At 41.7% G+C, this 17,630-nt stretch overlaps 1 protein-coding gene across 1 annotated transcript in view; it reads left to right on the forward strand.

The window, feature by feature from the left end:
- Window positions 1-1,066: 1,066 nt before the first annotated feature.
- wdr35 (WD repeat domain 35) overlaps window positions 1,067-17,630 on the forward strand; it is a 38,026-nt gene continuing 21,462 nt past the window's right edge. The window contains exons 1-12 of the mRNA XM_083633254.1: window positions 1,067-1,192; window positions 1,333-1,453; window positions 5,598-5,669; window positions 7,627-7,719; window positions 7,820-7,948; window positions 10,551-10,684; window positions 11,510-11,675; window positions 11,766-11,911; window positions 13,439-13,564; window positions 13,859-14,044; window positions 15,406-15,466; window positions 17,119-17,263. Coding sequence (XP_083489380.1) covers window positions 1,169-1,192; window positions 1,333-1,453; window positions 5,598-5,669; window positions 7,627-7,719; window positions 7,820-7,948; window positions 10,551-10,684; window positions 11,510-11,675; window positions 11,766-11,911; window positions 13,439-13,564; window positions 13,859-14,044; window positions 15,406-15,466; window positions 17,119-17,263 — 1,403 coding nt within the window. The 5' untranslated portion in view covers window positions 1,067-1,168. The remainder of the gene's footprint in view (window positions 1,193-1,332; window positions 1,454-5,597; window positions 5,670-7,626; window positions 7,720-7,819; window positions 7,949-10,550; window positions 10,685-11,509; window positions 11,676-11,765; window positions 11,912-13,438; window positions 13,565-13,858; window positions 14,045-15,405; window positions 15,467-17,118; window positions 17,264-17,630) is intronic.

Genomic DNA, 17,630 nt, shown 5'->3' on the forward strand with positions numbered 1-17,630 from the left:
ATGCAAAATTGTATTAAACGGAACTGTTTGGAGAAGCAGAGGAGAAATGGCTCCAATACAGTGCCCAGTTGGCATAGGTTTTCTTGGGGCCCAAGGTTTCTGGCAGCAGCCCTCGGCAATACCCATGAAATTTCTGTGACAAGTCTGTTGTCACAATAGTCCATGTTGATATCCTTCATATAAGAAAGGTACCCTCTGTACTTGTACTGTATTTCCTTACTGTCTATGTAAGTTTAGCTGTGACACATGTAGGCACACTGAAAGGTTTCAGATGAAAGATGGAAGGCAAAATTTGTGGTGCAGCTGGTTATTTGGCATAAGATGACTAATTGTAATCTGTGTATGTTATTGGTGCACTTGTGAGAGAAAACAAATTGTATACTATTTGTATTATGAGTGTATTTGCAAAAGGACATTAAAAATATTCAGGAATAATGGAACCTTTATGCTTCTTGTTTGTACATAACTACCAAGCCACTCTTTAGACAATGAAATTACCAATTAATAAATCTTTAAACAATGTAACCGGTATGTGTGTGTGTGTGTGTGTGTGTGTGTGTGTGTGTGTGTGTGTGTGTGTGTGTGTGTGTGTGTGTGTGTGTGTGTGTGTGTGTGTGTGTGTGTGTGCGTGCGTGTGTGTGTGCGTGTGTGTGTGCGTGCGTGCGTGCGTGTATGCGTGCGTGCGCGCGTGTGCGTGCGTGTGTGTGTCAAAACTCATCCGTACATAAGAAAAATAACCCCAGGTAAAAAGCTACTGTATTTTGTATGCATGATTTTGCTGAGCTGAGAGAGAGCCACTTGTCTTTGGCAGAGCTAGCTGACAGGTGGAGAGAGGACAAGGGGGGAAAACTACAACTACCATAAGCTCATAGCAGCAGCTCTTCCGGTTTACGGTTACCACGGGAGACTGAGGGAAGCGGAGTAAAAGTCTACCAACACAATAAACACAATTTTGGTTTTCGTTTATTTTCCAATCAAAAACGACCCTACCAAAGGTTTGCATGGCAGCTGGTCATTGACTTTGTGAGGCTGCCTTTGAGTGTCTTTGCTACTTGCTAAAATAGCTGCCTCGCATAGCTAACTAGTTAGCTTAGCTAAACTTAACGGTGTTCGAAAGCTAACGTTAATTAACGCAACTCGCATTGGATAGCAAGTCTGTATATCAGCAATGTTCATCTACCTGAGCAAGAAGGTGAGTCCTCAAAAACTCAGGACATGACATAACTGTGTCCTGTGCCCTGTCCATCCACCTAACGTTACATTCGTCCACGAAGACATGCTAAAGGAAAGCTAAAATGAGTCGGATACAAACAATCTTCCCTGTCCTTATAGATCGCTATCCCCAACAATATCCATCTGAAATGTATCTCCTGGAACAAAGATCAAGGCTTTATTGCCTGTGGAGGAGACGATGGTCTTCTGAGAGTACTCAAGCTTGAAACTCAGACAGGAGGTAAGTTGAATTAAAAGGCTGGCTGGTCCTGAAATACACACACTTGTTTCCAGTCTATTTCTGGCAGCTTGACTGGCTTTGATTGTGTACAGTCAGTTTGTCACCAACATTAATTGCACAAATCTAGACTAAACTGACCTGTCCAAGACTATGGGAATAAAACAATAGTGCAGACTTTGCTATAAGGTAGAGTTTTGCCTCACAGGCAGCAGAGTGGCATAGTGGTTACTAGGAACACAACTTTAACTTTACTTTTTTAATTTTAACTCATTGCATTCGAACCCGCCATTGGCACCTTGCTGAAGTTTCCTTTTTCAAATTCCACACATATTCAAATGGGCACACTGTTGTCTGCATCTGTAAGAGAACATCAGCATGAGGTGTATTGCTTTTACAATGCCTCTCTACATGTATGGACACTTTCTATGATGGACATACTTAAGGTTATGAATACCCCAGTTTTATGAATAATAAGAGTGAGGCAACTCACTAGCCCCATAACGTGACGCCGCTTTATACTGTACTCCGAGATATTCTCGTACAGTAAAGCGGCGCCACACAGCGTTAGAATCCTCAATAGGTGGACAAGGCTGTTCAAAAAGCTCTCCTACCCGTATCCGACCTCCGATTGCAGATCCGAAGATATGATCGTCCGTCTAGTGAAGCCAGTAATTTAGCCGGAACACCGGCGCTGTTAAAATGATACTGCTTGCGTGAAACAACCGTATTTGCACAGCCTGTGCCGTATTGAGGACAGGAGAAGTGCCGACAGGAACCTTGGGAGTTTGAGTATTTCATGACATGTTTTACTTCCCAGGTGCACTGGATTTGCGTTGATCACTGACAGCCGCCATCTCCGTGTGACTGCATGTGTTGTTTGCTCGCCGTGTGCAAGCGGTGCACCATGTTAGTAAGATCAAACACACCCTGCTGTAAATTCAGCAGGTACAGTATAAAGCGGCGTCACGTTATGGGGCTATGATGGGACCAGATCCTCCTGGGCCCTAGACAGAAGCACTATTTTTCTACACAATACATTCCTCCCTCTGCCGCCAGGGGCAGTGCCCCACCTTTATAAAGGGCGGCGGTGTGAGCTTGATAGATAGATAGCTTTATTTGTCCCGCAGGAAATGTGTTTTCAGTCAGTACATGTTACATGAACATTGGTGATCACATCATACATCTTCCAAGAACATGACGCATAACATACAAGCTCTCCTCGTGACGTGTAGTGGTTGAGCCCTGTAGAACCATAGCCAACTCCCACAAAGGCACCAGGGTCTTGGAGACAGGGAGGTCCCTGTGGGCCCCCCTCATAAAAGCATGCTCCAGATCATCCTGGCCCACAGTTTTACCTCCAAAACCCAGATGGCCAGCCAATAAGACTGCCAGGTAGACCTGCCCTCAAGTCCTGAAGAAAAACCACAATGGCTTTCACAGAAAGCCATTGTGTATATATATATGTGTATATGTATATATATATGTATATATATATGTATATATATGTATTCTTAATTTCTTCCATTGTTTAAAGATTTATTAATTGGTAATTTCATTGTCTAAAGAGTGGCTTGGTAGTTATGTACAAACAAGAAGCATAAAGGTTCCATTATTCCTGAATATTTTTAATGTCCTTTTGCAAATACACTCATAATACAAATAGTATACAATTTGTTTTCTCTCACAAGTGCACCAATAACATACACAGATTACATTTAGTCATCTTATGCCAAATAACCAGCTGCACCACAAATTTTGCCTTCCATCTTTCATCTGAAACCTTTCAGTGTGCCTACATGTGTCACAGCTAAACTTACATAGACAGTAAGGAAATACAGTACAAGTACCGAGGGTACCTTTCTTATATGAAGGATATCAACATGGACTATTGTGACAACAGACTTGTCACAGAAATTCCATGGGTATTGCCGAGGGCTGCTGCCAGAAACCTTGGGCCCCAAGAAAACCTACATTTCTTCTTTGCCTCAAGGCATACTGCCTGTATTCTGCACACCCTTATAATGCTATAGTCCATGCTTCCCCTCATACGTTTCATCCATACATGTATTTTGTCAGTTGCATGTGTTCATATATCCCCAATTTGCTATGTTCTTTATACTTTATTTTTATGTTTAGATTTATACTGTATATCCATTATGTATCTTATTACTGTTAGTTGCTGCAACACCCCAATTTTATGACAGGGTTCATTCAAATGTAATCTGACCTTATCACATTATTATTGTTTTAGTAGTAGGAGGAGGAGAAGAAGAAGGAAGGGAGTATAGTTGCAGGACAGGTGAGGTCAGGTGGGTCACCACAATAAAAACGGTGGTCAGCTGAATTACATTGTGCAAACTTTAATACTTCAGTTTCGAGGAGTCATGTCCCTTACAGTTAACTCTGTTTCAAGTTTTGCTAATTCAGTCAGAGTCTGAGCCGTTATGCAATGCCCATGTGATTCAGATTTAAGGGTGTGAAAAGTATTTTTTTAAACTTTAATAAGCTTTTTGGCTATTCTGGTGCCATCTGGTGTCCAGTCACTGTCATTAGAAATGGTACCATTTTGTCCAGCCTCTCTGCTGGACCATGCGCGTAGCTACGGGTGCGCCTGGGTGTGCAAATGCCACCCACACAGGCAGCTGGCACACCCAAACAGAAAGGGGGGAAAATTAAGTTGTGTTTGTTTGTCTGCAAAACACATCAGCTGTCATGCACAGCCTGTCGGCCATTCAGACCAATAGCGTTTTTGGAGCTGCCAACGTCTTTCTGCAATTCATTCTCTATGTAAGGACGCGCTAGACGTGCTCCTCTTTTAATGAACGCACCTGGCGTTTCAGCGCTAGTGGCGTCTGTTGTTTTTGGAGGAGCGCTGTGGGCATTTACTTTTTAAGCTGAAAAAGTTGAACATTGAGGAAAAGCGCCGTGCTCGTCTTTTTCACTCTTCCTACTCTACCTTTTCTCCTCCCGAGGGATTTTCAACCTCTGTTGCTGACAGAATTAGCAATAATCTGGCTTTCATGTGGACAGTGAACAACATCAAACAGACAAAACTAGCTGGCTACCGGCCGTGTGGTCGTTGTGTTCTGATCCGTACTGCACGCGACTACAGGGGAAAAACAAATAGAGCACAAAAAAACACTCCGTGTGCTGTGTTTTGTGCACAATGGAAGCGCTCTCAACATGATTTTCATAGCGTTCTGACTGAAAAAAGCGCTTTGGGTGTGAACGCTTGGTGGTGGACAGTGGAGAGACAGACGATGATGAAGATGATGCAGCCGAAACAATGACGTTAATAACAGCGGGGGGACGCAGCCAAAAACACACTGGTGGTTTGTGCAGCAGCAGTCAGAGGACACTGAGAAGTTACAGATCTCTCTGCAGTAGACAAACCTGCATGCCAACCAAACTTGCGTTCTTTCCCGACTAGAACACTCATTGAAAAAAGTAGGTGATACTTTTTTGAGATACCAAAGTGGTTTTACATGTTGCCAAAAAATACAATTTAATTGACTGCTTCTACCTGCTAATAATGAGTGCGAAAAGGAGCAAACATTGATGGTTATGGTCATATGGTCCTATCTTAATATTCCTCTAAATCTGGTTTGAAAAGGCCCAAAATTGGACCATTGGGTCCACCCCCAATTGGGTCCAATTGGGGGTGGACCAAATGGTCCACCCCCTGGCATACCCTGGCTTTCTGTGGCACACCCAATGAGCCAAGTCTGGCTATGCTAGTGTGCTGGACAAGGTAAATAGCAAATCACCATGAGTAAAGTCAAACAAATAAAAAGTTGTGTGTGACCTTCAGCCTGACGAAGACCAGTGAGGTTGAAACGCGTTGCGTTTTGTGCCCCGGTTCATCATATGAAGATGTACATTGTTTAAATGTTGCATGTACTTTACTTCGTAATTCAAACTTTCTCTAAGTATCCAATAAGCTCCTTTTTCTCTTTATTGTTATATTTTTGGCCTGCTGAGCTTTCTTGTGCCACATTTTTTATTTACAGAATGTATTACTTTTTCTCCTATTGAAGTTTCACATTGTTTTTTGTAACCAATTTTCAATGTTTCTTTCATTGAATGTTGCATGAACACCCATGCTAATTTCAATTTGATCTCTTTCACTGTTGTGTCTCAACAGATGATGGCAAAATTAAAGGACTTGCTGCACCCAGTAATCTGTCAATGAACCAGACTCTAGAGGGACACAGTGGTAAGCATACATTTACCCAGTAATCTGTGAACGAACCAGACTCTAGACTAGAGGGACACAGTGGTAAATCATACATTTACCCAGTAATCTGTGAATGAACCAGACTCTAGACTAGAGGGACACAGTGGTAAATCATACATTTACCCAGTAATCTGTGAATGAACCAGACTCTAGAGGGACACAGTGGTAAGTCATACATTTACCCAGTAATCTGTGAATGAACCAGACTCTAGACTAGAGGGACACAGTGGTAAATCATACATTTACCCAGTAATCTGTGAATGAACCAGACTCTAGACTAGAGGGACACAGTGGTAAATCATACATTTACCCAGTAATCTGTCAATGAACCAGACTCTAGACTAGAGGGACACAGTGGTAAATCATACATTTACCCAGTAATCTGTGAATGAACCAGACTCTAGAGGGACACAGTGGTAAGTCATACATTTACCCAGTAATCTGTGAATGAACCAGACTCTAGACTAGAGGGACACAGTGGTAAATCATACATTTACCCAGTAATCTGTGAATGAACCAGACTCTAGACTAGAGGGACACAGTGGTAAATCATACATTTACCCAGTAATCTGTCAATGAACCAGACTCTAGACTAGAGGGACACAGTGGTAAATCATACATTTACCCAGTAATCTGTGAATGAACCAGACTCTAGACTCTAGAGTCTGGTTGATTCACAGATTACTGGGTAAATGTATGACTTACCACTGTGTCCCTCTAGAGTCTAGGGACACAGTGGTAAGTCATACATTTACCAAACCTTGCAGTACAGAAGGCAGTATTGGACCCCTGCACTTTTTTGTCCTAAAACTAAAGTTATGTTAAAAAAAACTGAGAAAGGGCAGGCACTGGGACCATGTGGTTGCCCCATCTTTCAGCGACTGGCCCAGTAGAAGTATACTGAGTGACACTGGGGCAGCCCAATCACATATCTTACAAGGCCCAGCTCTGCCCCTCTGTGTCATGGGCTGGCCCAATCACATCTCTTAGAAGGCCCAGCTCTCCCCCTCTGTGTCTGCGCTGGCCCAATCACATCTCTTACTAAGTGGCAGCAGTGTAGAAGTGAGTCACTAAACTAATAACCATAATTGACAGAAATCTCCAAATATAAATCATCAGTATTTACCCGAATGAGAAAATGAGCAAATTTGATGGTTAAAACTGAATAATGACATCACAACAGTCTAATCCTAATGTTAATTTAAAATGTGACATTACTCTAAATCTGGCTTCAAACGGCAAAAAAAAGAATTGGGCCTGAGAATGTGGGCCTGTACAAAATGTGTCCCCCCCACCTTTGAAATCAAAGCTACGTCCATGAAACCTTGTATCATTATTATAGTCCTGTTTTATGGCATAATATGAGTAAAGTGGGCTCTAATTACAGGCAGACCCACATAAAGTACAGGCAGACCCACATAAAGGAAAGCCAGAGGCGGGTGGTGCGGTATAATGCTAGGTACTTGACCCAGCCATTAATTTGATACAGTACATTACTGCCCTTAGGCACAAATCAATGCTTGATATCACTCATGAATGCATGGAGTGTGTATAGACGGTTTTAACTTGACAACAAAAACATTCTAAATTGAACCCCCGCTCACTTCCTGTTGCAGTGTTTGCTATGGACATAAAAGAAAAAAAAACATTCAAGTGCAGGACTGACCATTCCGTGAAAACTGTCTATACAGCTGAGCAGCGAAAACAAAAGTAACGATGTCGAGTGAATATTTCTGCAGTTTGCCGAATGCTGAGAATAAAGGAAGTGCTGTGGGGTTGCGCTCTGGTGAAAACCGTCTATATGTGCTGATGTAAATAATTCAGTCGAGTTCCTTGCCTTGTCTTTGTTTGCCTCCATTCTGTCTCTCTCTATTGGATATTTACGTACAGTATATGAACAACATCTGAAAGGTAATTGATTGCTACAAACATGCAGGTGCAGTACAAGTTGTTACGTGGAATGAACAGTACCAAAAGCTGACGACCAGTGACCAGAATGGACTCATCATCGTATGGATGCTCTACAAAGGTCATTATGGCAGTCAAATTGAAAACACAGTTAGTCTTATCATAAATTTGAGGGGGGGGGGGGATATGCTATTTGATTTGACAATCATCCCTTCCCTAAGGCTCATGGTACGAGGAGATGATCAACAACAGGAACAAGTCCGTGGTGAGAAGCATGAGTTGGAATGCAGACGGTCAGAAGATTTGCATTGTGTATGAAGACGGGGCGGTCATAGTCGGATCTGTAGATGGTATGCTAAGTGTTTCTTCTTTGATTCTTTATCACTTCTTCAATGTTTTTTACTACAAAGCACATCCCTATGATTGTGAAATCCATTGCATGCCAATTTTTCTATTTTTCTATATAAATATTTCTTCTTTTTAGGAACAAATATCCAGTGGTGGAACTTTGCCACCCAGCAGCAATGGAGGCATGGAGATTTTGGCTAGTTAGATTCTGTTGACAACCAGACGTTTTTCAAAGGGTATTAATCAAATTTACACAATAATTTGGGTAACTTTAAATTAACAGGTCAGAAGCAGCTTAATCAGAATCAGAATCAGCTTTATTGGCCAAGTATATACACGCACCGTTGTGACGAAAAGAGAGCTGAGCCAGAAGGCAAAGCTCTCGATCTTCGTTCCTACCCTCACCTACAGTATGGTCATGAAGGATGGGTCATGACCGAAAGAACAAGATTGCGGATACAAGCGGTCAAAATTGGTTTTCTCAGGAGGGTCAATGGCATCTCCCTTAGGGATAAGGTCAGAAGCTCAGCCATTCGTAAGGGACTTGGAGTAGAGCCTCTGCTCCTTTGCGTAGAAAGGAGCCAGTTGAGGTTGTTCGGGCATCTGGTAAGGATGCCACCTGGTCGCCTCCCTAGGGAGGTGTTCCAGGCACCTGGTCACCTCCCTAGTGAGGTGTTCCAGGCATGTCCAGCTGGGAAGGGAATGTGGTGCAAACTGTCTATTTTATAAATAAATAAATAACTATAGGCCAATTTCTAATTTATCTGTACTGGCTAAAAAATTTGAAGCTCTTGCGAGTGATCAATTAAAGGAGTTTTTATACAGCAATGAAATTGTATCATCTGTATCATTGTAAAAATTAAATTTTTTGTATTGTATCATTGTAGCATCACAGCTGCTCTGAAGGCGATTAATGACATTTCTATTGCACTTGACAAGAAGCAACATTTGTTAAATATTGATTGATTTTATTATGGATATAAAAGACAACAAAATCCAAGGGATAAACATGTAAAGTGTGAACACTTATTTCCAGCATAGTCTCTGGTCTTATAAAAACAGGACATACAGTAACACATAACATCATTTAAACAATACAGATCAATCAAGAATAAAACGAAACAAGAGATACAATGAACACAAGTTCAAAAACCCTTTCAACGAAAGGCTCAGCACATTATTTAAGCTTACCTCAGCAAGAATCTTTTCAGAAGGTTCTTAAAACCATTCAGAGAATTCGCAGACTTCTGTCTGGGGTCCTTGAGAGGGTTCCAGGGGGTCCCCAGCAAAAAGGGGGATAACTTATTTTCACTAGAGTAGACTTCTATCCATAAGTAACACAATGACAAAATGTATGACTATTTTGGTCATGGGTTTCATTACACTTTCTGTAATAAAACATCTAAAGGCAAAACAAATGATCAGCTGGGGGACCCTGGGACAAAATCTTATCAAATAGGGGTCTGTGGTCTAATTTGTGTCAGTTTAGGGGTCCTTGACGTGAAAAAGTTTGAGAACCACTGAGTTAGGGATCTTGTTCTCACTCGTCATACACTGATCCAATTGACTTCCCAGATATGTTACACAACACTTTTCCTGTAACTATAAAGGTTAAATAAAAATAAAAATTGTAAATACAGTACATATGAAAGAATGTACATATACAGTAAATGTATAAATAAGCCACACAGGATTGTAAACAAAGGCTTATACCGATATATTTCCAGATATTGCAGTTATATGCCATTCAATGTGAAGGAGGCTTTGAGTCAGATATTGCACAGTTATTTCTGCGTGTGCATAGTTATTCCACAGTAGGTGTAAGAGAAGTGTTCAAGTGGCTGGTTTAAGTGTTAATCAGAGTAGTGGCCTGTGGGTAGAAAGTGTTTTTGTGTCTGGTGGTTTTTGCATACAGTGCTCTGCCTGCCAGAGGGGATGAGTTCAAACCCATCATGGCCAGGGTGAGATGGGTCAGTGGTTTCCTGCCCTTTTCTTGACTCTGGAGGAGTACAAGTTTTGGATGGAGGGCAGGTTGGCACTGTTGATTTTCTCTGCAGTCCTGACTGTCCGTTCTAGTCTGTGCCTGTCCTGTTTGATGGCAGGCCAAACCAGACAGAGATGGAGTTGCAGAGGACAGACTGGATGATGGCAGTGTAGAAGTGTATCAGCAGCTTCTGAGTCAGTTTGTACTTCCTGAGCTGGTGTAAGAAATGCAACCTCCGCTGAGCCTTCTTGATGACAGTGCCTACGTTGGCCTCCCACTTTAGGTCCTGGGAGATTATGGATCCCAGGAACATATTTCCACCCTAGACACAGTGCTGTTGGATATGGTGAGGGGGGGCCAGTGCTGGGGGGCTCCTCAAATTATATCATGGAGTTGAGAAATGCAATTCTCATTGCACCGGACCTTTAAGAGAATCTCATGTTAAAATGTCAGCAGGTTTAAATTAATTCCAATGTTTTTCCACCCAGAATTTAAATCAGCTTAAGTGACTTAAGCTCTCTTGAAAAGGATTTCACAATCACATATTGGGCAAATCGCATATTTCATTAAGTTCTTGCATGAGCAAATGGTACAGTTGGATAATTGCCTTGTTTTTGTAGGTAACCGGATTTGGGGAAAGGAGCTAAAGGGAATTCAGCTCGCTCATGTGGCGTGGTCGCCAGACAGCAGGATCCTTCTCTTCGGCATGGCCAACGGGGAAGTGCATATCTATGACAATCAAGGAAACTTCATAGTGAGTGTTAATGTGCTCCATGGCTGCTCATGATGTGGTGTATCTTATTACAAAAACGATCCAGAAGTGAAGACAGTTCTGGATCATTTTTGCAATAAGGTATATCACATTGATTGAAAAGTTTATTTCTATAGGGACAGATACATAAACATAGAGCATTCACAGGAAACAGTCTTTGTTATATATCCTGACATTTATAGCCTAAGCTAGTTTGCAATGTTTGTCCCTAGATGTTATAAGGCAAATATAAAAACAGGGTACAGAATACAGACTATAGAATACAGCTGTTAGGTTACACAAAATATAAAACATAAAACAAATATACATCTATTATGTACAGTATACAATATATGTAGTAAATATACATTAGTGTGTTAATGTAATACATTAATAACATCAAGGAAAGCAACATAAGATGATTAGCAACTTAAAATGGGGAGTTTTATCCACACTCACACCCATCCACTCTCACACTTAGTCAATTACACTGGCAACATCCATCTATCCTACATACACACACACGGCGCACACACACACACACACACACACACACACACACACACACACACACACATGATCACATCACATCTACTTTCACTCTTTTACCAGAATTTTAGATCAGAATAAGACTTGCAAACGATGACTGGTTACCTGCCACAGTGCCTGTTAGTAGTCAACTTACCAGCCACAACCAGAAATTACCACCATTTGGCTAGTGGCTGGCGTTAATGCTATTAGCACTTCCTCTCAAGCTAAATTTATTACATGCGTCAATGTTAGGATGTGAAAACTTGTTCTCATGAAGAGGTCTGTGTTACATTGCAGATGAAAATGACCATCAGCTGTCTGAGTAATGTGACTGGAGCCATCAGTATCGCAGGTATCCACTGGTATGCGGGAACCGAGGGCTACGTTGAGCCAGACTGTCCGTGTCTCGCCATCTGTTTCGACAACGGAAGGTGCCAGATCATGCGCTACGAGAATGATGAGAGTAAGCAAATAAGCAGCTATGCCCTCTGGGTTACATTTCCTCCAAATGTTTACTAATAGTGAACAAGCTATGCTACTGCCTTTTCTCCAGACCCAGTATACATTGAAACTCTGATGAGCGTGGTCAGCATCCAGTGGAACCAGTGTGGCAGCGTGCTGGCGGTGGCAGGTTCCCTGAGAGCCGCCAATATGGAGAAAGAATACAATGTAGTGCAATTCTACACACCATTTGGAGAGGTGCGGCAGAAGATTTTGCTTCCCTATACTTCACTATACCTATTTTAGAGATAGAGATTAGACATAAGCACGCAGTGTTGGGGGTAACTCGTTACAAAAGTAACATATTCCATATAATATGTTAATTTTAGCACTAACTCAGTAATATAACTTATTACTAATAGGATTCCAGTAATATTATACCAGTTACTTTGTCAACTAACACAAGTTACAAATTGAGTTACATTTTTATGCCTCCGCCGGCGTTAGCCAGGCCGGAGGCATTATGGTTCCGGGTTGTCTGTCCGTCTGTCCGATGTTCGTTAACGCAATATCTGAGGAATGCCTTGATGGAATTTCATCAAATTTGCCTCAAACGTCGACTTGGACACAAGGATGAACTGATTAGATTTTGGGGGTCAAAGGTCAAGGTCACTGTGACCTCTCGAATGCCATTTTCAAGCTCGTTAACGCAATATCTGAGGAATGCCTTGACGGAATTTCATCAAATTGGCCTCAAACGTCCACTTGGACTCCAGGACGAACTGATTACATTTTAGTGGTCAAAGGCCAAAGTTCAAGGTCACTGTGACCTCACGAACGCCATTTTCAAGCTCGCTAAGCCTAACGCCATACCTCAGTAACGCCTTGAAAGACTTTCTTCACATTTTGCTCAAACGTCAAAGTCTGGACAGACATGGATGTCGACTGCTCACTTGTTGGCGGAGGCATATCCATGGTGCGGTCATTCTAGTTTTTATCAAAGCACATAATTAAATAAAGATACGATAATTTCCTACTCAAATTGTGTGTTCTTATGTAACTAACCACTATAGATGACAATAACAAAGGAAAAGGATAACATTTAGAATTTTGGATGGTTTCCACTGACTTCAAGACAATGTCTTTCTGCTACTGCTGTTATTACAGTGAAAGTAATGCAAAAGTAGTGTAATAAGTAACAAGTTACTCTACAGACGGTAATATTGTAAAGTAACTTATAATAATAGTAACTAGTAATATGTAGCATATTACATTTTTGAAAGTAACTTGCCCAACACTGGACATAAGACATAGAGCTTATGGGACCAAACAGAAGAATTTGCTTAGAATGGACTAAAGATGGTTTCTGGGCCTCTAACAGTGCAATAGTCACCACACATTGCTAAATGAAATATTGATCTTTGTATACCGTAAGTAAGTAAGGTATGCATTGTCTTGAAAGGATGATTAAATGATCGTTGACCTCCATCGACAACCAAGGAATAGTATTGACACATTTCACAGCAGGAAAGCTAATTAAACATAGAGAACCAACAGAAACTTCTAATGAAGAGGTGATGCTATATATCAATTTGCAAAATACTGAAATAATAATACTGCTTTGTCTTTTGCTGTCTTTTTTCTTTCCTTGAGAACAAAATGTCTTGTGATGCTGGGTGCTCGCTCATAGCACCTTCTTCCATTGCTGAGCAGTTGAAAATGGGAGTATCATGCTTAATATTGCACTTTCTAACAAATGATGTGTTGGCTCCTGTGTTTGGACAGCACCTGAGAACTCTCAAAGTCTCTGGGAAGCAGATGACAGGAGTTGCCTGGGAAGGAGGAGGGCTGCGCATCGGCCTGGCCGTGGACTTCTACATCTACTTTGCCAACATAAGACCTGATTACAAGGTAAATGACAACACCTCAAGAGTTTCTCCCTCATTATAACCCCTTATTATATAATAATAATAATAATAATAATTTATAAATATAATAATTATAATCCCCTGTTCTATCACTCAAAGTAAAAAATAAAACAAAACTTGGGTGGGATTTTAATCCTAGGCCAGTTTAGGAAAACTGTGGTTCCAGAGGCTGGGGAGTTGGCAACTCGACTATCTCTGGGCACACATTTTCCCATTTGTAAAACCAATCCCATCCAAATGGTTAGTCTCTCACCAGCTCTTTCATTTCTCCCGACAGTGGGGTTACTGCTGTAGCACAGTGGTGTATGCCTACACAAAGCCAGAGCGGCAGGAGTACTGCGTGGTGTTCTGGGATACCAAGAACAATGAGAAGTTCGTCAAATACGTCAAGAGCCTGATGTCCATCACCACCTCGGGGGACTTCTGCATCCTGGCCACCAAGGCAGATGAGACCCACACTGGGGTACAAACACCTCCAAGGTGGCTCTCCTAACCTGAGGGAAGCCAGCTGTACCGGAGCCAGCAGGGGGTTGGAGGGCCAAACATACCAGGGTTCCGGCCCACTAGAGGGCTCCTGATCTTGCAGTGGTGTACAGTATATTATCTCTGAATTAATCTGAATATAGCCATTTAAAAGGACAGCCATCAGTCTTCTAGTCTCAACGCCAGACCCACGAGAGTTCTTACGCTGATACACTACGTTACTGCATGCTGCAGAGCTCTCTCTCGGTCTGGGACACTTTCCATCAGCCAGCTGGTTATGGGAGGGAACCGTTCACTTGGCCAGTGATATGCCAGTGATGGATTCAGTCCTCCCCAATCAGTAACGACTTTGCGATCAGACGACACGTGAGGCGCAGCTCATTTTTCGAACCGCTCTATCATCGGTGCTACGACCTGTCACTCATTCAATTTCAACCCGCCTTCAAAAACCAGCAGTGGCTGTGAAGTGGTACAGACTCATTTACGTAGTATGCGGAGCGCAGCGATTCAACGTAATATTTGAGTCTGGGGATAGACTATCAGTCTTCCAACTTCTGAATAAATCCACCACTGTTCTAAAAGAGCCAGATGGAGAGTGCAGATTAGATGATGAAGAAAGTTAATAAAGCTTTATTATATATAATATATAATATAATATACATAAGTGTATTCCAGTGCTAACCTGTTCAGCATCGATGTACACCACTGACAAGGACTAGTGTTATGGGGTTAATTGAAATGAATCTACATCCCTCCAGCCAATCAGAATCACGTATTCACCCAGGCCATTGTATAATAAATATTAATACCGGTAGATATTTTGAGAGCTGACTTTTTTTGTCATGTTCCCCTGAATATAGCTAAGCTAGTCATTTAAAAAATGACTTGTGAATAAATCCACCACTCTGTTGTAACAGAGCCAGATGGAAGCAGGAGGGTGGGTCTCAGATGACCGGGGACAGACCAGCAGAGTTCAGGTGATTAGATTTAGCTTGAGAGCTGCCTTTTTTCTCATGTCTTGTGCTCTGGGGGAACTTTAGCCAATGTCTTTTGTGGGGCCCTTTGAGTATTCAGAAAGGAAGCAAAATGTCTGAAATCTCACGGGGAGAATATAGTATGAGCTGTCATAGTGTGTGTGACATTGATGACATGGCCATCCAAATATTTCTCTGCATGTTTTGCCTCCTGTTTTTTCCTAATTCATTGCCACAAAGGAGGAACCTGAGGTAAAGCCTGCGGGTCATACAATGGTAAAGTAAAAATAAAAACCACACAGCCAAAATGACCTCCTGGAATCATTCATTGACATGTAGGATAACATGGTCCCAATGTGTTTTTCAGTATGTGCTGGTTCTGTGTAACTCCATCGGGACTCCACTGGATTCAAAGTACATTGACATTGGTGAGTACATACAGTAAATGGGACTACGGTAGTTGTTTTACTTGCCTAAACATAATCAGATTTGTTTTATTTGCATTTAATGTTGGAAAGGCAGCGAGGTTTTCAAATTAACCCGCATTTTGTTTCAAATGTACCTTGAGACTGTAGATGTAAAATGCCAGTTTTAGAAACATATTTTGCAGATGTTTTGTTTCAAATTTATGTTGATATTTTGTAGCTCGTATCCCTGGTTTTCACACATGTAAAATGCCAATGTTTTATTTTGCCGATTGGGTTGTAACAGCTGTACAGATGGGAGAACAAATGTGCAGAAATGTGTCCAGATGTTTGCACACTGCACAGTAAGATGACATGACATGAATATGACATTTTCATGTAGTCAGTACAACAATCAGTGTGCTTCGGTGTTGTGCAGACTTGACACTGGGCAGACAGAGGTGAACTTGGTAACAATCTTCTTGTGGCATGGCCGTGGGTTGTCAGCATATTCCTTCAAGCCGGCGTGACAGATCACAGACTGCCTATACAGAGATTTGAAAGGGCGATGGTCGTCTAGGTTCCTGCTTCCCACAATGATGGCTTTCATGCGCCCACAGCATCCTACAGTAAATAGACAGTGAGCGCTCGGCATCTTTATATCTCACACACATTCAGCATTCCTTTCCTGCATGCGGTGACAGAGCTGCTGGCAGAAGATCTGCTGAGGGCCGCAGGCAACGTTTTTTTTAAAGGTTCAGACGTGTGAATGGCGTTCTAGATTATCAGACCTCACCTTACTAAATAAACAGGAGAAAGTAAGATTAACTGTACTGGTGGCTCTTTTTTTTCGGTTATTGTAATTTTTCAGATAGACAAAAGACAATAACAGATTTAGATCTAAATAACCTTAACCCCTCCCCCCCAATCTCACCCCAGGATCCTCATATCAAAAGGAAAGAAAGTCCAGGATTTTTTTAAATAAAATACATAAACATTCCAAATAAGGCACGTAAGTTAAAAAAAAACTGAATTTGAAAAGAAAACACTGTTACCAAGACCATAGTAAGAGTACACTCTAATACCACTAATTACAGAATGGAAATCCTATGTGATAAAATCCTCTCCAACACAATATACTGTAGTCTGCTCCGAAAGTCAACCCTCCCACTTTTGTACATCTTTTAAACTTTCAAAGTAGGTAAGAAAAGGGGACCATATTTTCCAGAACCTTTCCGTTTTTCCTCTTAAAGTGAACTTGATCTTTTCCATTTTTAAGTGAAACATGACTTCATGAATCCACCTAATGTGGGAAGGAGGTTGTGGGCTTTTCCAGTTCAAGAGAATGAGACGATGTGCCAGCAGGGTTGTAAATGCAACTACATTATACATGTCTGATGACCAGTCGAAATCTTCACGTATCACACTAAATAAACCAAGAATGTGTGTTCAATAGAATTATTGATGTCACTTAGGGACTTAAAAACTGACACCCAGAAGGCCTGTCCACAACACGTGTAACAGAGTGGCTGGTTCACATTTACACCTATCACAAGTGGAGTTGGTGTGTCAATAGATCTTGGCCCGTTTGGCTTTAGTAAAGTGGAGACGGTGGACCACCTACTGGTGGCTCTTCTGATGAAGTATCTCACTTGTCTATGTATTCGCCTTGTCAGATCCATTGTTTGTCACCATGACTAAGACGCATGTGATTGCTGCATCCAAGGAGGCTTTCTACACGTGGCAATATCGCGTGGCGAAGAAGTTAACCGCCCTGGAGATCAACCAAGTGACCAGAACCAGGAAGGAGGGAAGAGAGAGGTGAGATTTTTGCAGAATTGGCAAAGCAACGTTTACAGTAGAGATCTGAACTGCATCTGAACTGCCAAGTTAATAAAAGCAGTGGATGAATGGGGGAAGAAATGGAATGCCTGCGTCAGAAGTGACTGCACATATCAAGCAGATCCTGGAAAGTTACAGGAAGTGACTGCACATATCAAGCAGATCCTGGAAAGTTACAGGAAGGCAAGATAACCGCAAGGATGGCTTCCTTAAGTCAGTGGGTGAAATCGACCTAGGTGGAAACATTGATTTATTGGCTTACTATTTCAGACTTATTGGCTTACCATGTCAGTGTAGGTGTCTGTACTGACAGTGCCATGCAAAAGCTCCATTCATCTGTCTGAAT

This window comes from Poromitra crassiceps (genome assembly GCF_964638095.1).
Source record: "Poromitra crassiceps genome assembly, chromosome: 3".
NCBI classification, from domain to species: domain Eukaryota; kingdom Metazoa; phylum Chordata; class Actinopteri; order Beryciformes; family Melamphaidae; genus Poromitra; species Poromitra crassiceps.